This window comes from Rhinolophus sinicus, linkage group LG09, assembly GCF_036562045.2.
Source record: "Rhinolophus sinicus isolate RSC01 linkage group LG09, ASM3656204v1, whole genome shotgun sequence".
NCBI classification, from domain to species: Eukaryota; Metazoa; Chordata; class Mammalia; order Chiroptera; family Rhinolophidae; genus Rhinolophus; species Rhinolophus sinicus.
Window position 1 is genome coordinate 20,938,790 of NC_133758.1, and position 21,680 is coordinate 20,960,469.

The window sequence follows — 21,680 nt, forward strand, 5'->3', positions numbered from 1 at the left end:
TCAACATTGAAAGCATCACATCAGAAAACTGTTAAATGAATAATCAAGTCACAGTAGAAAAAATATTTGCAAAACATATTTCTGACAAGAGGATTGTATCCAGAATTTATAAAGAATTTCTATAACTCAATAGTGAAAAGAGAAATATAGCCAATGGAAAGATAGGTGAATGATTTGGATACTTCACAAAAGAAGATAAAGGGCCAGTAAGCAAGTGGAAAAGTGCAATATTGTTAGTCATCAGGAAAAAGCAAATTGAAACCACAGTGAAATACCAATGCACAACCACCAGAATGGCTATCATTAAATGAACTGACCACATCAAATGGTGAGGCTATGGAATAACTTTCATATATTGAGAGAGGGAATATAAAATGGTACTTCCCACCCTGGAAAATAGGTCTGGCATTTTCTTATAAAAGCATCTATCCAATGACCCAAGAATTTCACTTCTAGGTATTTATCCAAGAGAAATTACAGCATATGTTCACAAAAAGACATACTTACTTGAATGTTCATAGCAGCTTTATTCGTAATACCCTAAAATATGGCAACAGGTCAGGTGTGTCCATCAGGAAAAGACTGACTAAACAAATTGTGGTCTGTTTATGTAATGGGAAACTCATCTCAGAAAAGGAGGGACTACTGGCACATACATTAACATGGATGAATCTGAGAATCATTACGCTGGGTCAAAACAAACCTATGGTGAGAAATACAGATCAGTGATTGCCTTGAGGAATGGCGGTGGGGGGCGGGGAGGACAGCAGGGATTGACTAGGAAAAGGGCATGAGGGACTTTCTGGATGGGTATTGACAGGGTTGGGGGTTACACACAGTTTCTGTATATGATAAAACTCAGAAAATGGTACCATTAAGATAACACCATGTAAATTTGATTTCAGAAAGAAAGTGAACAATGAACCCTAGCTAATATATACATGCTTTGGTGTCAAGATTTGAAGTAGCTGCAACTTAATTTTTAATATATGAAAAAATAAGATGGTTCAATAAATAGAAGAGCAAGGATAAAGCATGGCCCAGAGCCTTTATTGGAGTTTTTCAGGGAAGGAATGGGTAATGCCAGGTAGATACCCTGAGTTACGTTTAGGATTAATTTTAATAATTGCAACAGGCTCTGGGCTTTAGGGGTAGTTCCTAGTTGTCTAGTACCTAGCTCTAGGGTAATTTAGGGCTAGGGAAGAATACTGGCTTGATGTATGAGAGTTTGATGTACTAGTGAGGGGTGTGGGCTCTGGATTGGATGGTTTTTTGTAAAAGGTGCCCTTTCAAGGGGTCTTGCTATCTCTAGGAATGAGCTGGCCCTGGGAGGGGCAATCATTCCAGGATCAACAAGGCCCCAAATGCCACAGGATCAAGGATACAAAAAATAAGAAATAGAGTCAGCCCTATACAAGTTTGAAGCTACTGATTTTAAACCATTCTGCATAAGTGTACCTTGAAAAATTTAGGCTCTTAAGCCAGCCAGAAGTGGATGTAAATCCTGGCTTTTATCTCAATAGCTCTTTTGAGTTATTTAATGCCTTACATTTATGTCTTTATTTGAAAATATAATAATATTCATTTTATAGGATTGATAGTATAAATCAGATAATATGTGTAAAGCACTTTCAGTGGTGCCAGGTACATAGCAAATGCTTCAAGTAAGTGTTGGCAACTTGGGGTAAGTTTTCTGTAGCCAATAAACGTTTCTTAATCGCTCACTTGTGTCCGTTGGTAATTTGTTCCTAAAGCTCCTCTCCTGGTGACGGAGGGAAGGTAAATACTATCAGGGGTGGGCATTTTCTTGTCTTCCTGTCCCCATCCCTCAGCCACAGTGTGATGCATACACGGACAGTTGTAGTGTGTGTCATTAGAGACCTTTTCTATTACAGTGATCAGCTCTTACGTCCTGAGCTGTTTAAAATATAAACTCTTAGTCTTGCTAATCATATATGAAATGAAAGGACTGTTCTGTTCTAAGTAGAAATAATTATGGATGGATAGCCATAAATTATTCCGTAGATGTCCATATTTCATGAGTATATCAGTAATCAGGAGCTATAGCCTCAAGTGAAGTTTCTTTTGTTGATATCATTCTGCTAATTTGTTAACCCCTTTTATTTTACCTGGTGTTCAGCACGCTTTATAATCTTGAAACATTGACAACCAAGGGTCTTACTTCTTTTGGTTTGTAGAATAAATACGGTCTTTAGGCTATAAGGTCATGAAAAATAATAAATTAGTAAAACATAGGCTTATTATTTTTGATGGTGATTTAACTGCTGCAGTAAATTGTGCAAATATGGCAGGAATAGTGAAACTTATTCAATGGTTTATATGATTCTGTGGTATGAGCTTTCAGAGGCAGTGTTATATTGAACTAATTCTCATTGCTTTTCTTTTATATCCTCGTAATAAGTATATGAATAAATACACATGTCCTTAATACAAAACATATTAATTAATAAACATAATGTCTGTTTGAACCAAAATGCAAAATGTTAATTGTAGATGTGTGTATAAAATACCTGTGCATGTATATAATTGGTAAATTGTGCACTGGCTTTTAAATTCTAACTTTGGTTTTTAAAAGTGAGTTTATTCTAAAGAAAAGCTTTAATGTGTTAATTGTACTAATGCTTGCTGGAAAAGTGATACTAGGGGAATTCTGTGAGGATTTCTGCCGGGCTTACCACCAAGTCGTCTGATTAGCCCGGTGATCAGTTAATGCCACACAGACTTTGGGCACTGCAGTGTCCTGATGATTTTAACAGCTGTTCCAACCTCCAGGTTTTTAAAATTCAATCTATGTCAGCAAGACAGGTGATAGGCTTGATAGGGGATAATCTGCCTTTAAGAAATTATGTTCCATACAAAGAAGTGCAGGGCGTTGCACGAGAGTCTCACATGGAGCAGTGCGTGCTCATCCGTCTGTGCATTGATATGGGGACAGCACTGTAGATGCCTTACGTTCTGGTACATCTTATTTCAAGGTACATTTCTAATATTCTGTGTTAATTGCCTTAGTGAACAATGTCGAATTTTGATCAGGCAGAATTTATATGAGACCAATTTTTGTTTTTAACCAATTAGCATGATATTTTTCAATATTTAAGAGCTTTTAGAATATCCTGAAATCAGATGGCCAAATAAGTTTAAGGAATGTTGAAGTAATGTGTTTAGGATAGTGCTATCGTAATAATAATAATATCTAATGCTTTTGGGGGACTATATTGTTGATTTCACCTAGCAGGTATTTTTATTAGTTTTCAGTCCTGTCTTTTTCTATACTTTTTGTTAACAGCTTGTTGTGCAGGTTGATGCTTTTCACATTAGTAATGTATAGACATTTCTTGTGGACGTCCCTTAATATTGTTTAAATGTGTAAAAACATAATTTAGTGAAAACTTACGCTTATCAGAAGACTAATTTATACTGAGTTCTATAACCAGGAAAATCCTAACATCCATTTAATGAATTATGCTGTTTTTGTTAACGATTTTGTGTTCCATTGTGATTGTGGTGCTGAATGCTGCCCATGACAGGTTCTTTTGAGGTCTGTGCCGTGTTGTCAAATTCTCCTACCTTATTTTCTCCAAAACTATTATGAAGCATATATTGTACACCCTGATATAGTTGGGCCTTTTTTGTGTGATGTCATCATTTACGTGTCAAGTCAATCTTGCTGTGTCCCCTTGGTCCTGAGGAGATTGTAATAGACCCAGACCCGACACGGAGGTGACGAAGTGCTCAAGAACAGGTGCTTATTTATCCAGGTGACTCAGGATATGCGTTTAGAAGATTTATGCAAGTTACTATTCACTGAGAATAAACATGTAACTTAAAAAATGAGTATAGGGACCAAACGGACCTTGGACTGTACTGTATTGGAGGCGCCCTGGGGTCCCCACCATAGAAATGCTGATCTTGGTGGAGTTAAAGTGAAAGCTCAGAAAGCTCTTGGTAGAGTGGGAAGTGTTGTTTGACAAGCTGTGGGCTAGAATCCTGGCCCTGCCACTTGTACTTTGGTGTATGACCTTGGTGAGGTTATTTTATTATCCCTCTGAGGCTCAATTTCCTCAAATGTAAAATGATATAATAACCCATTGCTTGCACATTGTTATAAGGTCCATAATGTATTTAAAGTCTTACACAGGACCTGACCTACTGCAGTAGGTAACTTATGAAGGTAATTGTTATTACATATTTCATTGATTCTACGATGTACATTTTATCACTTTGGGATGCACCTTATAACTAAAATTGGAAGAAGTTTTTCCTTTTAAGTGTAACACAAAATAATGTTGCATTTTAAAGTAGATGACGTTTTAGATTTATTGAATAGGGAATGTGTAAAAGACCTTTTATACATTATGCATTTTATTGGTACAGTGAGTGCTGTATCTCTGATATTTTTCCTGCATTCATTTCTTCTAGTGTTTTCTAGGAACTGTCCAGACTTGCAGTTACAGTTTGCCACTCCTTACTAACAAACTGAAAACCTGAGAGATCCGTTTCCCCATTGTTATTTAAAATATGATTGAGTGTGACTAGGAATATTGTGATCCAGTTTTTATGATATAAAAATACTAATTTAGTCATCAGATACCTTGTTTGCTAGATGGTAGGTATACAGAGACCTTTGGTAGTTTGGGGTCTTGGAGGGAAATAAAAAGTTAGAAAGAATCAATCTTTAAGGAAGATGGGGTGATTAAAACTGCCTGATTTAAATCCCTGAGACCACTGGTCTCAAAAATTGACTGTTTTTGCGTATACCTAAAGAATTAATAATTAAGTCGAAAGATGGCTATCAAGGGGCTTTTGATATAAATGCATGTGGAAGAAAATGGTTACCAAAGGCCCATGTTAGCTAGAGAGGACGTTGTGCCAGAAGATAACAAACAGGGCTCGTGCTGGCATTTATTGTCTCCTGTAGTAACGCCCAAAGTGAGCTGATACGACACAATAGGAAATAACAATCTGTACTTCCTGTGCTTAGTTATCTAAGGTTAGAAGCATGGGTATCTTCTTACGGAAATGTCAGGATGACTTGCATTTAATTCTGTGGCAATATATTTTGTTTCATTTGTTTAATTTTGATAAAACAATACACCATGTGGTTTAAAAATCTGTTACCTCCATTTATACATGCACATACATACACGCATGCATGTGTACATACAAACAGGAGAAACATATTGAAAGGTCTCCCTTCTCTCTCCCCACCTCAAGTAACTACTGCTGTTCAGTGTGTGTGTCTTTTCCGTATGCATACACAAATACTTAGTTTTATTTTTTATACAGAGTAACTTACTATACATACTATACTTGCTTTTTTCACTTAATGTGATACTTTAGAAATCTTTCTATGTCAATTCATAGGAAGCTTTATCATATACTAAATTATGTGAATTTTTTGTTGCTACTTTCCATTCTGATTTTTATTTCATTGTCTAGATTCTTATGTGTTATTTTCTCCTTATTTGTTTATTTCATAAAATTTTCAAATGGTGAAGTATATAAATTATAAGTGTGCAGTAGGATTAGATTTAACAAATGGGTATACATTGTATCAAGATATAGAACGTTTCAATCACACAGAAAGTGCTTTCATACTCTTTCCCAAGGGTTCCTTTAGAGGCAGCCACTGAGCTTTTTTCATTTTCAGTCTGTTTGAAAATGAAAATCCCAGGCCGCTCGTTCGCTCAGTGGTTGGAGCACAGTGCTCGTAACACCAAGGTCGCCGGTTCGATTCCCACATGGGCCAGTGAGTGAGCTGTGCCCTCCACAACTAGATTGAAAAACAACGACTTGACATGGAGCTAATGGGTCCTGGAAAAAACACACTGTTCCCCAATATTCCCCAATCCCCATTAAAAAAAAAAAAGAAAATGAAAATCCCTCCTAGAATTTTTATGTGACTGGAATCATTCAGTATCTACTCTATTTTGTTCAGCTTCTCTCAGCCAATGAAATATTTCTCAGATTCATCTCTGTTTTGTGTATCAGTAGTTCTTTTTCAAGATTTTTTTTGCTATTCAAGATCTTTGCATTTCCGTTTACGTTTTAGATCAGCTTGTCAATTACTATAAAAATACCTTGCTGAAATCATGATTGCAATAGATTTGAAAAAAAAAAGACCAAATTTTATTAGGGAATTAGGGAAAATAGACATAATATTGAGTCATTTGATCTTTGAATATAGTGTATCTTTTCATATATTTAGGTTTATTTAATATCTCAGCAAGCTTTTAAGTTTTTAACATACAGGTCTTAACAAACCTTGTATTAAACCTTTTATCTAAGTATTTTATGTTTTTTGACACTTACAAATGGAATTTAAATGTTTAATTTTCAAATTATTTATTGCTATTATAATAGAAATATAAGATTTTTATAAGTTGCCCTTATATCCTACCTACCACACTGTTAAATTCACTATTGAGTTCTAGAAGTTGCTTCAGAGGTTTTCTGTGTAAACAATTATGTCATTGTCCAAAAAAAAACAGGCTTTTTGTTCCAGTTTTATTGAGATTGACATATAATATATGTAAGTTTAAGGTAAACAGTGTGATCATTTGGTACACATACATGTTGCAAAATGATTACCACAATAAAGTTAATACCTCCATCCCATAACATACGTGTGTGTGTGTGTGTGTGTGTGTGTGTGTGTGGATAATTTTTAAGATCTGTCTTAACAGCTTTCAGATATATATTATAGCATTAATTATAGTCACCCTTCTGTACATTAATCCCCCGAACTTAGTCATCTTGTATATGGAAATTCTATTTCTTCCCTTTCCAATATTTTTGTCTTTGCTTTTTCTCGCCATATTGTTCTGTCTAGGACCTCCAGTACAGTGTTAATTAGAAGTATATCATTGTAATTATAATTAGATCATTAATTTAAAATATTTCTTCCTTCTAATGTAAACATTTAAGCAATAAATTTCCCTTTAAGCACTACGTTACCAGACAGTTAAACCAGCTAAGCCCCTCCTTTAAGCACTACTTTCGCCTTAGCCTCCTTCCTCCCCCCATTTTTTTTTTTTTTTTTTAAATCTGGGAAGGGGAACAGGACTTTATTGGGGAACTGTGTACTTCCAGGACTTTTTTCCAAGTCAAGTTGTTGTCCTTTGAATCTTAGTTGTGGAGGGTGCCGTTCAGCTTCAAGTTGTTGTCCTTCAGTTGCCGTTGCTAGTTGCAGGGGGCACAGCCCACCATCCCTTTTGGGAGTCGAACCAGCAACCTTGTGGTTGAGAGGATGCGCTCCAACCAACTGAGCCATCCGGGAGCTCAGCGGCAGCTCAGGTCAAGGTGCCCTGTTCAATTTTAGTTGCAGGGGGCGCTGCCCATCATCCCTTGCAGGAGTCGAGGAATCGAACTGGCAACCTTGTGGTTGAAAGCCCCCTGGCCCATGTGGGAATCGAACCGACAGCCTTCGGAGTTAGGAGCATGGAGCTCTAACTGCCAGAGCCACCGGGCCGGCCCCCTCCCTCCCCAATTTTTTATATCTCAGTTTCATTATCATGTGTTTTCTGGTTTGTTTTGTGATGTCTTCTTTGATCCATGGATTATTTAGGAGTGCGTTGTTAATTTTCACATTTCTGGGACTTTTATAAGTATATTTCAGTTTTCTAATTTACTTCTCTTGTGACCAAAGAACATAACCTATCAGTTTTCAAAGTTTTAAAATTAATTGACTTTTTATGGTCTCTGCATATGGTCGGTCTCTCTCTGTCTCTCTGTCTCTCTGTCTCTCTGTCTCTCTCTCTCTCTCTCTCTCTCTCTCTCTCTCTCTCTTCTGTGTATGCCTGAAGAGGATTCTATACTTGTCTGCGAGATCAAGGTGTTTGATAGTTTTATGCAGCTCTTCTGTGACATAAATAAGTTGGAGTTTTTTGGTCTGTCCAAGGAGTTACTGAGATTGCTGATGTGTTCCTTTCTTCCTTTAGATCTGTCAGTTTTTGCTTCACGTATTTTGAAACTATTTTTAGATGCATACGGGATTATTAATGTCTTTTGATTAATCTCTGGTGGTATTAGTCTTAATGTGTTATTAGGTTAAACTTAATTGCTTGCATGAACTATGTATTTTCAGCTTTTCTATGTATTTACAATATGTCTCTTTTTTGTAGCTATTTTGCATCTTGTATTCATTCTGACAAGCCTCTGCCTCTTATATGGAATACGTAGTGTATTTATGTATAATGTTATCATTGATACTGTTGGATTTACTGTTGACACTTTATTTTCTCTTGTCATCTGTCTTTTGTTCTTTTCTCCTTTTCTTCCTTGGGGGTCAAATATTTTTTAGTGTTTCATTTTAATTTTCCAAATGCATTTTAGCTATATTCTTTGCCTTTTGGGGGGGTGGGGAGGTTGCTTTCCCAATGACAATATGCATCCTTAGCTTTGCAACAGCGTAGTTGTCTTTAATACCTCCTGTTGCTTCTGCTGCTGCTGTCCTATAGATTACATCTATATACGTCTAGAGTTATAATTTTTGCTGTAATTTTGTGGAAATTAAGAGAAAAAAAGCCTATAGTCTTTTATATTTATAAATCTATATGCTTCTTTCTAGTTCTCTTAATTTTTCACTGTGATTTAGTTCCCATCTGTTATTTGTCTTTATTGTGAAGAAATTTCTGTTAGCATTTCTTTGAACAAAATACGCTAGAAATGAATTCTCTGTTTTTGCTTATCTGAACGTGTTTTTGTTTTGACTTTTATGAAGGACGTTTTTATTGGGTATAGATTTTAGGTTGAGTCCCCCCCACCCCCAAGCTGTTATTCATGTGTTTATGCCTTTACATGTATGGATCTCTGGCTGCTGTCAAAGTTAAACAAAGCTAGCCATTGGTTAAAGGCAGTTAAAACAGATCTTATTTGGTAACCATTACAGCAGGCGAAAGAGCTGAGCTCACTTTTGATTGGTACAGAGGCGACTGAGAGGAAGGATGAGGGAGTAAGCTGTCAGGATGAGTGGGGGCTTGAGCAGAGTCAGGGAGGTGAAAAATTACCCAAAAAAGTGGGTAAGAAGGTTGCTCAGTGTCCATGTGATTAGGCCAGCTGTGCTGTGTCTGCTAAATGGCGTTTATCGAAGTTAGGCTTCTGCCCTCTCTCAGAGGGTAAAAGTGCCTGGGAGGCTGAGGCTCTATTCTCCCTGAGTGATTACATTTCAAAGGAATGGTTTTCAGGGCCTTGAAAAAAAAACCCTCCAGAGTTGTAGGAGACACATATACATCTCAAAGAGACAGAGGAAGGATTTACAAATAAGCTTTTTAAATAAATGCTCTAAAAAAGGAGGTCAGGGGCTTATGGACAGGTGTTAGCTTGAACAAATGGTAAATTCTTTTGGCATCCTAGAGCTTTTTCAGACTGGAACTCAGAAAGGTCTGGGTCATACCAGGGATGCTGCCTTAGGCTGCTAGAAGCAGGGCTAGAGCTTGGTCAAGTATCTGCAGGGGTTTGGTCAGAGTCCTTTGTCCCAAGAGTTTTTGTAGTTCTCATCACTTTATAAAGATTTTCTTTAAATGCTTTGTTTTTAGCAGTTTGGTAATGATGTGCCTAAGTGTGATTTTCTTTGTATTTTAACTGTTTGGTATTTATTGAGTTTCATGGAAGTATGAGTTTAGTTTTTCACAGAAGTTGAAAATATTTTGCCATTATTATTTCAGGTATTTTTTTCTGGTCTGCTCTTGCTTTCACTCTTTTTTGGGACTACACATGTTATTGAGACTGTTCATTTTGTTAAGCAGTCTTTTTTACTTCGATTCTTCTGTTTAGATGATTTCTGTTGATCCATCTTCAAATTCACTGACTCTTCTGTCTTCTCCAACAATCGGGTTAATTCTTGATTTCTGGTTTTTAAATAATTTTAAGTCCTGGAATTTCCATTTGATTCATTTTTATAGTTCCTGTTACTCACCTGAGATTCCCATCTGTTCATTAAGTCCATGAACATATTCATAATAGTTACTTTAAAATCCTTGTCCGTTAAGTTCATCTTGGGGGGTCTGTTTCTACTGGCTGTTTTCTCTTTTGACTAAAGGGTAACATTTTCCTATCTCTTCACATAGTTAGTAATTTGTGGTTTTATATTGCATATTTGAGACAAAGCATTGTAGAGACTCTAAATTCTTTTAGAGTCTCTAAAATCCTTTGAAAAGTATTGATTTTTGTACTAGCAGATAGTTTTGAGGTGTCTCAAAGTCCAAACTGCCTCTGACGTAAGCAACCCCTGAAATCTCAGCTTTGTGTTTTCAGACTGTCGAGGGCTGGTTTGCAGCGGGCCTCCATACGCCCTCCCACATGTGTAGTTTAGGGGTCCGTCAAAGATTTGGGCATTGTTCACACTTACATTTTGATGTTTGTGTTTTCCCTGTTGCTCCCTCCTTTACAGGATTTTCCCCTTCTTTATCCAGCCTCTCTGGTAGCCCCAAGTCCATCCTCTGATTCTGCAGCTCAGTAAAAGTGCGGTTTTCTGCTTAAGGTCTAGTTACCGTTCCTGGTTTAGACTGGGGGGGTGCCCCTGGGTATAAAGCCACATCAACACAACTCGCATCCAATGTAGTTCCCCTCTTACAAAGGTTGACTGTAATTTTTGTGTTTTAGGTTTCCCTCCACTGTTTTCAAGTAGTTGATGTTAATTCTATTTTCAAATATTCTGTTTTGTTTGTGTATTCTTTTGTTAATTGCAGGTGTTTCCATTAGTGTTGAGGATTTATAATGTGTTTTAGAATTTGCTAGGGCCAATCCCTATCTTCTTTGTCCAGAGCTTTCCTAGTTATTTTTGTTTATTTTTGTATGGAATAATTTTATCTGGGTCTTAACATTTTTTAAAAATTTTTATTGAGATGCATCAAAAATATAAATTTGGCAGAACTGATATGTTGTCTTTCTGTCTAGGAAGATGTAAGTATTTCTCTTTTCTCAGTTTACTTTTGTATTTAGTAATGATTAAAATATTTCTTTGATTTTTTTGATGCGTTTATGGTTACATTTATTTTAGGTACTTTGTATGTTTTGTTATAAATTGATTCTTTTAAAAAATATTTTTTCTTATATAAACAAGCAAAAATTTTGCTACTGGAAGCAAATTTATTATTTAAATTTAATAAACCTTCCAATTTGTGTGAGAGAGATTATAATAATTAGTAGAACAGAATCTTAAATATACCCTATGGTGGCAATTGGAAAGTGACTGAATTACAGTTGAGATCTAGGTCTGTCTGCCTGTAGAATGACTGCATGTTTTTAACAACTACTGTTTATTATTCTCTGATTTATTTTAAGGCTTGAATAAAGCACAAGGTAAGCTCATGCTGTTTTTAGATTCTGGTTCTTGTGTCAGTCTTAGAGTTACTGGAGTGAAATGTTCATCCTAGTCTCATAAGAGCAGGATAGCTTCTTGATCTACTCTTTTGTTAATCATTTTCCATGAATTACTTTCCAAGAAAGAAGAGTTAGTTGTATACTATTCCTTCTGAGATTTAATGTCAGATTCATAAGACTAGAATTTAGTTGGTTTTATTGTGGTTTAAGCTATGTGGTGCTGTATGTTTCCAGTAGCTATTTGATAAATATCTTAAATAAAAGAACCATTTATGTCATGGTTTTTTAGTTAATCCACCTTTGAGGAAAAAAAGAAAAGGTCTGAATTATCCTCCAGTGTCTTGGCTTTTTCTGACTTAATAGTTTGGGAAATGAAAGAGACATGTGTAGCCTAAAAAGAAAGACAATCTGTGATATATCTCAAGGTGCTGGAAAGTGTCTGAATATGTATTTTTTAAACTGTCCGGTATACAGTTACTGTAGCGCCCAAAGCATGGCATGAGATGTTTCTGCTGCCCAGTGGCTGTGCAAGAAGCCCCGTAGCCCTGAAGCCCAGGAGGTGTGCTGCCCAGCCGCAGGAAGACGGCACTTTTCACCATTGCTCTTTGAAACGTTGATTGAGCTCGCTTGTTCCTTAGCAATATGTACATCTGGAACTCGATAATCAGTTGTTTGATTTTACTTTCACAAGTTGTTTGGAAATATTTCTTCCTCCTCGAAATTTTGATGATTTGGTAATGTGTAGGAAACGGAATTGTTTCAGTAATTAGCTGTTTTTTATTCTAATTGTACAAGTAGCATCTTTCTGTCCTAAGACATCTGGGCCGTCAGACTTCTGTCCCAGACTGCCTTTTAGGCGGTAAGCGTCGCTCCTTCCTTCTCCCACAGATGAGAAGTTACTGTGAAATGAAGTAGTGGCAGGGGAAACAGAGCATTGTCTCTGGACTGCCCACGTTCTGGAAAGAAATGTGGGAGAAAAATTTTGAGGTCTTTCTGATCTGTCTTTCAGGTATACTGATTAAAAACAACAACGAACTAGATACAGCTAATTTTTCATATTCATACTATCTTTTAAGAATTTGGTACTTGCACATATCTTTAATCTTTATAGAAATTTCTTAAAACTTTTAAGGTGGTATGCTACATTAAAATCTACTTCCTTGTCCTTTGTATAATAGTAGTAAAGAGAGCAAGAATAATTTTCTATAAAACTGAATGTATTAGGTATCATACAAATAACTTCAAAATCTTAACTCTGGATATGTGTCTGTATTTTAATTGGAATTGTTCCTGTATTAAAAATACCAGTTGACATTCGTGTTTAGATACGTTTTTTAAAAACTGGATTATAAAATGAAGCACTGTTAGTAAGGCTAATGGCAGAGCTATTAGATCTTTTGCTGTAAGTAGAGGAAATTAGAAAGGGCATTATAGGTATGATTTCATTAAGCTAGAGAGCATTGGTGTTCACATTTTAAAAACATAATCATAACTTATCTGGAGTCACATGTTTCATTTTATTGGCTTCCTTCATATAGAAAATATAGAAACCAGCACTAAATGCCCGTGAACAGCGAAGCAGTGTATATTTTCTGGGTGAAGGAAGTATTCTGTACATTTTCCATGTTTTACATCATGGTATTTTGAATAACCATGCTTCCATGTTCACATCAATTTTTTGTTTTTCAATTTATGCACAGCACTTGCTCTGAAATTTGGGGACTGAGTACACCAAATACGATAGATCAGTGGGATACAACAGGCCTTTACAGCTTCTCTGAACAAACCAGGTGAATATTCTGCCCTCTGTCAAATCCCAGCGATCTTGTGTGGGGGGGGTGTTTTGGAAGACCTATAGTGGGTTGCTTAGTATAATTTTGCCTAGGATGTTTCCTTAATGTAAAATAAGGCATGGCATTTAAAATACCTGCTTGCCAGTATTAAAAGTATATTACATGTTTCAGCTGAAGTTTTGATCAATGAAATTCTAATTTTGAATCTTCTTTAAATTATTGCATCCCCTAAAGAATAGGAAGTTTGATAACTATATTCTCATTTTAGGTTGAGATTAGGTTATAATCTGTTGTTGGCCTAATTTTTAAGTAGATACATAACCAGTTTTGCTAAATTTCTTGCTATCATCTGAATCTCATCTTCTTTATACTAATAAATACATAGTTAATTACTGAACACAATGCTAGGCTAACTCGTTTTTTGTTTTCTTTTTTTAATCACATTCTCTTTTTGAGCATATTGGTATTTGTCCATTTCATCTCATCATACTCATCACCATCTGCATTTATGTGTGAGCTATAGAAATATACCTCAGTACTCAACACAATCACAACTGGGTAATGAGTTACATTAGTTTGAGTAAGTTACTTTTACATCATTGTTGGTATTTACCATTCTTCACACTAGTTCCTTTTTTTGATAATTCAGTCACCTACAGAATTAACGCCCTTAAAAGCATCCCTAAATAAGAGTTTGATTTACTAAAAATAAAAGTTGACAAAAAGTTTTTCAAGTGTAACTATATGATACTCTTTTTAAAAATCAATTTTTTCCCAAATGGTTAGCCAATCACTGACATATAGGTCATTTATATGGCATGTTTTTAAGAGACATCCGCTAGAGCTGCTGTTTACTTTTCTGTCAGATCCATTAAATAGTACGTTTTTCTTCCTTGTACTCACTAAAACTAACTAAATGTCTGTCATTTCTTTCTTTATGCTTGTATTGTACTAATTTAGTCCAGTTGACTATTTCTGTTTTTTTTGTAAAGCTCCCACTTTTCTTTTCCCCTTGCTTCCCAACAGGTCTCTTGATGGTCGTCTTCAGGTATCTCATCGGAAAGGACTGCCACATGTTATATATTGCCGATTATGGCGCTGGCCTGATCTTCATAGTCATCATGAACTCAAAGCAATTGAAAACTGCGAATATGCTTTTAATCTTAAAAAGGATGAAGTATGTGTAAACCCTTACCACTATCAGAGAGTTGAGACACCAGGTAGGAAAATTAGATTTTTTTTTCTTGTTTTAAATCAAATGCTTAAGGGTGGTATGTACTCTTATACCTAATTGACCCAGGGAAATTTTAATGTAAAATTCTAATCAATGACTCTAAATTCAGTATATTGCTTGGTGGTCATTAAAAGTGCTTTTTGAATTTTTTATATATTTTATGGAAAAATATATCTTAGAGGGAAAGACTGTCAGTTTCTTGGGATATAGCATTGCTACCGTGTTTCCCCGAAAATAAGCCTCAGTTAAGATTGTCAGCCAGATGGATGCATTTAGTACATTATGACAATGTTCCAGAAGAAGATGACATAACTGTATTTGAATAAATGTAGATTGTTATTCATGAAAAAATAATACATCCGCTGAAAATACGCCCTAATGTGTCTTTTGGAGGAAAAATTAATATAAGACCCGGTCTTATTTTCGGGGAGACACGGTATTTCACATCGAAGCACATATACAGGAAATTACAGTTCTACAGATGCAGTCTGCTTAGCGCTAAACTGATAGATCTCTTTAACTGTCTACTGCATTAAATGTTTTCAGTCTCTGTTTTTTCAAAGTAGTTTAATGACATCATTCTGATCTAAGAAGTTTAGTAAAACTCATAGTAAGACTTTTCATTTACTTAGCTGTGTGCTTAAAACTTTTTAACACTACAGCTGTATTTTTAGAAAATACCCTAAATCTGATTTTACAGATCTTTCCACAATCTTTCCAATGGGGATTTATGAACTTCTATGGTAATATAATATTACCAGGATCACGTTGTGCCCAAAAGTACTAGATAAATGGGGATTTGGAAATTTACATCGTAGACTACATAGTAAGTTAAAAAATCATAATCAGATTTGTCAATTTCTTAATAACTTTTATAAAATCAAGTAGGTGGGCCCTAAATTTAAAAAATTAAGTAGGCTACATTTTTTCTGTAAAAACTTTTAATAAAGGTCCTGCCCCCCGCCCTTTGCTCCTTGCCATTAACTTGGATTTCTTTTACTTTGTTAGTTTTGCCTCCAGTATTAGTGCCACGGCACACCGAGATCCTGACAGAACTGCCACCTCTGGATGATTATACCCACTCCATTCCAGAAAACACTAATTTTCCAGCGGGAATTGAGCCCCAGAGTAATTATATCCCAGGTATTTTTCCTTCTGAATCACTTAAAAATGGGGAGAAATATAAATTATGTTCATAAACATTCAAGTATTAGTAAATTGTGGTTTGACTTTTTAAAAAATGCTTCTGGATTTGGAATAGAAAAATCTGATTTTGGGGGTGATTATTTTGTGACATGTGTAAACCTGGTACTTTAAATACTTTTGTCTGGAGAAAAGTTTTACTTTATATTTATTTTCTTTTGCAGTGGCTTTAATCAAAGTACTGTGAGAAGCAGAAAAGAAAAGATCTTAGTAAGTTTGTCTTAGTTGTTGAAGCTAAGAGAGATGCAGAATATAAGCTAAATAAATGATACAGGAAAAAAGTATTCCTGAAACAGACGTAATTAAAAAATTGACCATATAATCACTTTCATAGATAATGTTTAAGAGAAACGTAACATTTCTATAGCAGATACAGTATTTTAGTTCTACAGCTAAGCAACTCGTAAGTTGTACTGAAAATCAGAAAACCTCTATTTTAGTTCCTTTTCATCTGGGCCTCAGTAACTCCTACTGAAAAACAAATGAATTCAACTGCATGGTTCTCAAATTCCACTCTAATAATTGTATTCTGTGATCCCGTAATAGTCCATGGTACAGTAGCTACTTACCCTTTTAATTTTCACTATTTTTTAGGAGAACAACCAATGTTTTCTTACTGTGTTTCCCTTTTTCTTAGCAGAAACTAAAGGAATAATAGGATGAGGATTAAACTATACATTGGATTTTTTTAGTGTCAAATTTTTTCTCCTTTTGTAATATTCCTCTATTCTCTTCTTTTTATTTTATACACTGAAAATATTCCTTAAGAGTTTCAAATGCATAAAAAATATTTATTTAATGTGGCTCGTCATGGAAATAATGCTTGTTCATTGAAAACAATTTTTAAACATAAGGATTTTTTAATAGCTAATTTTAAAGTTAGAAAGTGTCTTCTGATTGTTTTAATGTGCATTTCTTTGATTACTATTTGATTCCAGAAGAGAATTTAAGATTGCTTTTTGGGTTGCTAGAAAACAAACTTTTTGCGAAGTTAGGAGGAAAATACATAGAGTGGGACAGAATATGAGAACTAGGATGATGGGAGAAAACAGGGCTAAAACAGGACATTTCTTAGGGAGCAGAATTTGGCTGAGAGTAGAGTTTTGTGTGTGTGGTGTGAGGAGGGGGAGGTATTTTAAGTCTTTGAAGTGGGAATTAATATTATTCAACAATCTAGGAAACAGGTGTAATCATACAGTCTAATAAGACCATCTACCCAGTAATTATTTGGAAGGACGTTCATCAAAATGTTTAGTGGTTTTCACTTTTGGAGATGTTCGGACTTGTTTTTCCTTTCTTCTTTATCTGTTTAGATATTTTACAAAACAGAAAATCAAAAGTGAATTGCACCTGTTTACTTTCCTGGACCATGGGGTTTACCCAGCTCCAACTGTTAGCAAAACCTAAGGGTTCATTTTTTATTACGTTTCAAAAGAAATTTTGACATTTTCTCCAAAATGCTAATAACTTTATTATTATTTTATAGATAACTAATAATGGAGAAAAATAGGATAGGATAAAGTATTTAAAAGATCAGCGTTTCTTCCTACTTAGACCTTTGAGATCTGGGCTGTTAAACTGGTAAAGCTTAGCTCTGTTTAATTTTATTAGCTTTAACCTTTAAAATAGTGCATAATGATACGTATTACTCTTATTTTTGTGTTCATTTGAATATATGAAGGTATTTTATTCTTGGAATTTCAGTATTAAAAATTTTGGAGTACTGTCACTTACGTGAAAAGTTTGATAAATTTGTAGTTATCTTATTGAAGGAAGATGTAAAGAATTAATGAAGAAGACCTTTAACCCACATCTTCTTTCTTCCCCTTTTGGTAATTACAAATTACTTTTTAGGTATGTGTTTGCATTGTTTGAATCGCTTAAAACTCTGCAGCAATGTAAATGTTAGACTGTTGATAATCATTTAAACTTATTTTTCATCCTTGAAAGTATATCGATAAAGTTATATGAATGTTTTTGTTTTACATGAAATTTATTTAGGTATCAGATGCCTCCTGAATGTAAATATTTGTTCATAGAATCTTATTTATTTTCAGGGAGTATTTTGCCTTAGTTTTGTGCAGTATTCTCTATTTGAATTTAATTTTCTGCTTTAATACTAGAGATTTACTGGTTAGAAATTCCTGGAGAAATACACTTTTTAGGTAGAATTCAAGGTAGATCAGCCCTGAACTCTATATTACCAACATTTGCCCTATAGAACCTAGTGCAAGGTGTAAGCCTGTATTACTTTGTCATCTGAAATCTTGTGTGGGTATGGGTGGAGGGAAGGGGTGTCCTTTAATCATCTAGGTGCCCATCCATGATGGCCATTAGTTACAAAAATAATAAGCCATTGTAGGTACTAATGTCTTTGAAGCATACTGATTCAGAACTGAGGCATCTTTGAAGTTGTATTTTTGGCTCTTGCCCTAGAAAATATACATATGGGAATAAGCCAAATATATAAATAATAGCTAAGAAAATATGCCCAGTGAGCTCGATTGCATTTCAGGTATACTTTAAGGACTTACCTACAAGATTTGGAGCAGAATCTGAATGAATCTTAAGCCCTTAATATCCAGTACTGTTTTTTATAAAAATGTTATATGACATTTATATTTGTTATTTGGAGCAAATTGTTGGTTATCTTTGGTAGCTGGGAGAAAAGGTGGTGAGATTAAATTGCAACTGTACATGACTTGTTTTAAACTTTTGCAGAAACGCCACCTCCTGGATATATCAGTGAAGATGGAGAAACAAGTGATCAACAGTTGAACCAAAGTATGGACACAGGTAAAAATAGCTTTGAAAATACCTCGGTAATTAGATAACATTTTTCTGTGTTTAAAATTCATATGAGTTATTCATAATTCATAAATTTAGAAAAGTTGGGACACATTAAAAAATGAATCTTCTGTCTACAAGAGACCCACTTCAGATCGAAAGACACACACAAACCGAAAGTAAAGGGGTGGAAAAAGCTATTTTATGTGGATGGAAATGAAAAAAACTAGGGTAGCGATGCTTATATCAGACTTTTAAAACAAAGACAAAGAGGGACATTACTTAATGCTAAAGGGATCAATCCAAGAAGAGAATATAACCCTTGTAAACATTTAAGCACCCAACATAGTAGCACCTAAAAATACAAAACAAATATTGACCAACATAAAGGGAAAGGTAGATAGTAATACAGTCATAATGGGGGCCTTTAACACCCTCCTGACACCAATGGACGGATGTTCCAGACACAAAATCAACAAGCGAACAGCAACCTTAAATGACACACTAGACCAGATGGATTTAATTGATATTTTTAGAGCAGTTCACCCCAAAGCAGCAGAATATATATTCTTTTCAAGTGTACATGGAACATTTTCCAAGATGGACTATGTGTTAGGCCACAAAACAAGTCTCAATAAATTTTAAAAGATTGAAATTGTGTCAGCGTCTTCTCTGACCACAATGATATGAAACTAGAAATCAATTACAAGAAAAAAACTGAAGACACACGAACCCATGGAGGCTAAATAACATGCTACTCAATAATGAATCGATCAACGAGATCAAGGAAGAATAAAAAGTACCTTGAGACAAATGAAAATACAATGACCCAAAATTTGTGGGCCACAGTGAAAGCAGTCCTAAGAAGGAAATTCATAGCGATACAAGCTTACCTCAAAAAACAAAATCTCAAACAATCTAACCTTACACTGAAAAGAACTATAAAAAGAACAGCAAACAAAGTCCAAAGTGAGTAGAAAGAAGCAAATAATAAAAATCATAGCAGAAATAAATGAAATAGTCCAAGAAAATACAAAAGATTAATGAAACCAAGGGGTAATTCTTTGAAAAGATAAAATTAATAATCCTTTAACCAGACTAATCAAGAAAAAAGAGAGAGGACCCAAATAAATAAAACCAGAAGTGAAAAGGAAAAGTGACAACTGACACCACAAAAATACAAAGGATTGTAAGAAAATGTTATGAACAATTTAAAAAGAATCTTCTATGTTGATTTAATTATATTTGAATCATCAAAGGGAAGGGCCCTGTTTTCATGAAAAATTGACATATGCTACTCAGCAGAATAATTGTTAGAATTTTTCCTTATTAGAATAAGTGAAAAATTTGAGAACACTTTTTAAATATTCTGTGCTGTTATTTAAAGTTTTACTTATCTTGTGAATAAATGTCTTTGTGATGAAAGGCTATAATTAGCCTAATGACAGATTTTAGAGGAATTTGGAGGTAAGGGATGGTAACCAGTTTTTCAGTGCCCCTTTAACATAATAGTGAGTTCTGAATTACAGTAGATTGTTTACACAAAATACCTTGTACTTTACCTAATTCAATTAATTTCTGATATTTAGCTATCAACTCCAAACATAATAGCGGAAAAGTTTTAATATATAATGAACATTACATCAAGGCTTTAAAACAGTTGTTATGTAATAAAATGTATAGCCCACCGGGACTCATAGGTTGCCAATGAAATGCTGTGATGTCATTGTAATTGTCTGTTTTTATATATTTTAACCTGTCAGTATCTTTAGGATTGGGCACGTTAATATCACAACCTGACAAACCATATCATCAACTTTTCTACACAGTTTATAGTAAAGTGTTCTTCAGTTATGATAATCTAAGTTATTTTTAAATGAATTAACATTGGTGATTGCAGGGAAGGTTGGGAGTGGGCTGGCCTTTACAGTAATGCTGTTGTTTAAAATCTCCCATTATTCAGATTCCCAGGTAAAGGAACTTCTACTATAGCTAACCATATTTATAGCTGTTCAGAGTAGTAGATCACCAAGAAAGATAATCTAAAGGTCATTGGAAATAACATGCTTTATATCTTAATGCACATGTCTTACTGCAAATGATATTTGGCTTTCCAAATATATCTTTCTAACACACCTGTATCTCGAAGATCTGTATTCCTGAATCAACCATGTTCCTCTTTGACCCACAATGGGCAACTGCTGCTATACATTTAAATCTGAATGCCATAAAAAGATGCTCAACATCATTAGTCATCAGGGAAATGCAAATAAAAACCACAATGACACCGCTTCACACCTACTGGAGTGGTTGTAATAACAAAAGAAGGACAATAACAAGTAATGATGAGGATATGAAGAAGTCTTCGTGTTGCTAATGGAAGTATAAAATGGTTCAGTTGCTTTGGAAACATTTGCTATTTCTCAAAAATTAAAGTATAGAATAATAGTATAACCCAGCAATTTTACTCCTAGATATATACGCAAGAAAATTGAAAGCTAAATTTATACACTTCCATGTAAAACTGGTGCACAAATCTTTATGTAAGCATGACAGTCCCAACGTGAAAACAACCCAGTTGTCCATCATGATGAATAGACAAATTAAATGAGATATACTCATACGCTGAACTATTATTCAACCATATAAAGGAATGAAGTACTGATCCGTGGTACAACATGGATGAACTCTGAAAGCAGCATATTAAGTGAAAGAAGACAGACACAAAAGGCCACAAGGATTCCAATTAGTGCACAAATGCCTATTTGGTAATATAGCTGAAACGTGGCAGGAGTAACAAGGTGAATATGCAGTAGTCCTCCCATATGCACGTGGAATACGTTCCCAGACCCCCAGTGAGTGCCTGGAACCACAGATAGTACCAAACCCTGTATATACTCTTTGTTTTTTTCCTCTACATACATACCTATGATAAAGTTTATAAGTTAGGCACAGTAAGAGATTAACATTAACTAACAAAATAGAACAATTATACCACTATACTGTAATAAAAGTTATGTGAATGTGGTCTCTCAAAATACTGGATTCACCTTTTCATTTAAAGGAAGCACTTTACGGCTTCTCGTTGGCGTATCTGAATTGCCAGTTTCACTGTTGCCCCTTTGGGCCACTACTAAGTAAAATAAACATTACTTGAACACCAGCACTACAATACTGCTGCAGTCTGATAACCAACACGGCTACTAAGTGACTAACGGGCAGGTAGTGTGTGTAGCATGGCTACACTGGACAAAGGGAGGATACACGTCCCAGGTGGGACATGACAGGATGGCATGAGATTTCATCACGCTACTCAGAAT

The 21,680-nt window shown here is 35.0% G+C and overlaps 1 protein-coding gene across 12 annotated transcripts in view; it reads left to right on the forward strand.

The window, feature by feature from the left end:
- Nucleotides 1–21,680, forward strand: part of SMAD2 (SMAD family member 2) — a 72,766-nt gene that overhangs the window by 39,103 nt on the left and 11,983 nt on the right. For 9 of the 12 annotated variants that reach the window (XM_074340017.1, XM_074340015.1, XM_074340018.1 and 6 more), the window contains 4 exons: nucleotides 13,044–13,133; nucleotides 14,163–14,356; nucleotides 15,379–15,513; nucleotides 18,295–18,369. In XM_074340017.1, coding sequence (XP_074196118.1) covers nucleotides 13,044–13,133; nucleotides 14,163–14,356; nucleotides 15,379–15,513; nucleotides 18,295–18,369 — 494 coding nt within the window. The remainder of the gene's footprint in view (nucleotides 1–13,043; nucleotides 13,134–14,162; nucleotides 14,357–15,378; nucleotides 15,514–18,294; nucleotides 18,370–21,680) is intronic. The other 3 variants (XM_074340016.1, XM_074340013.1, XM_074340014.1) reach the window with 1 other exon arrangement.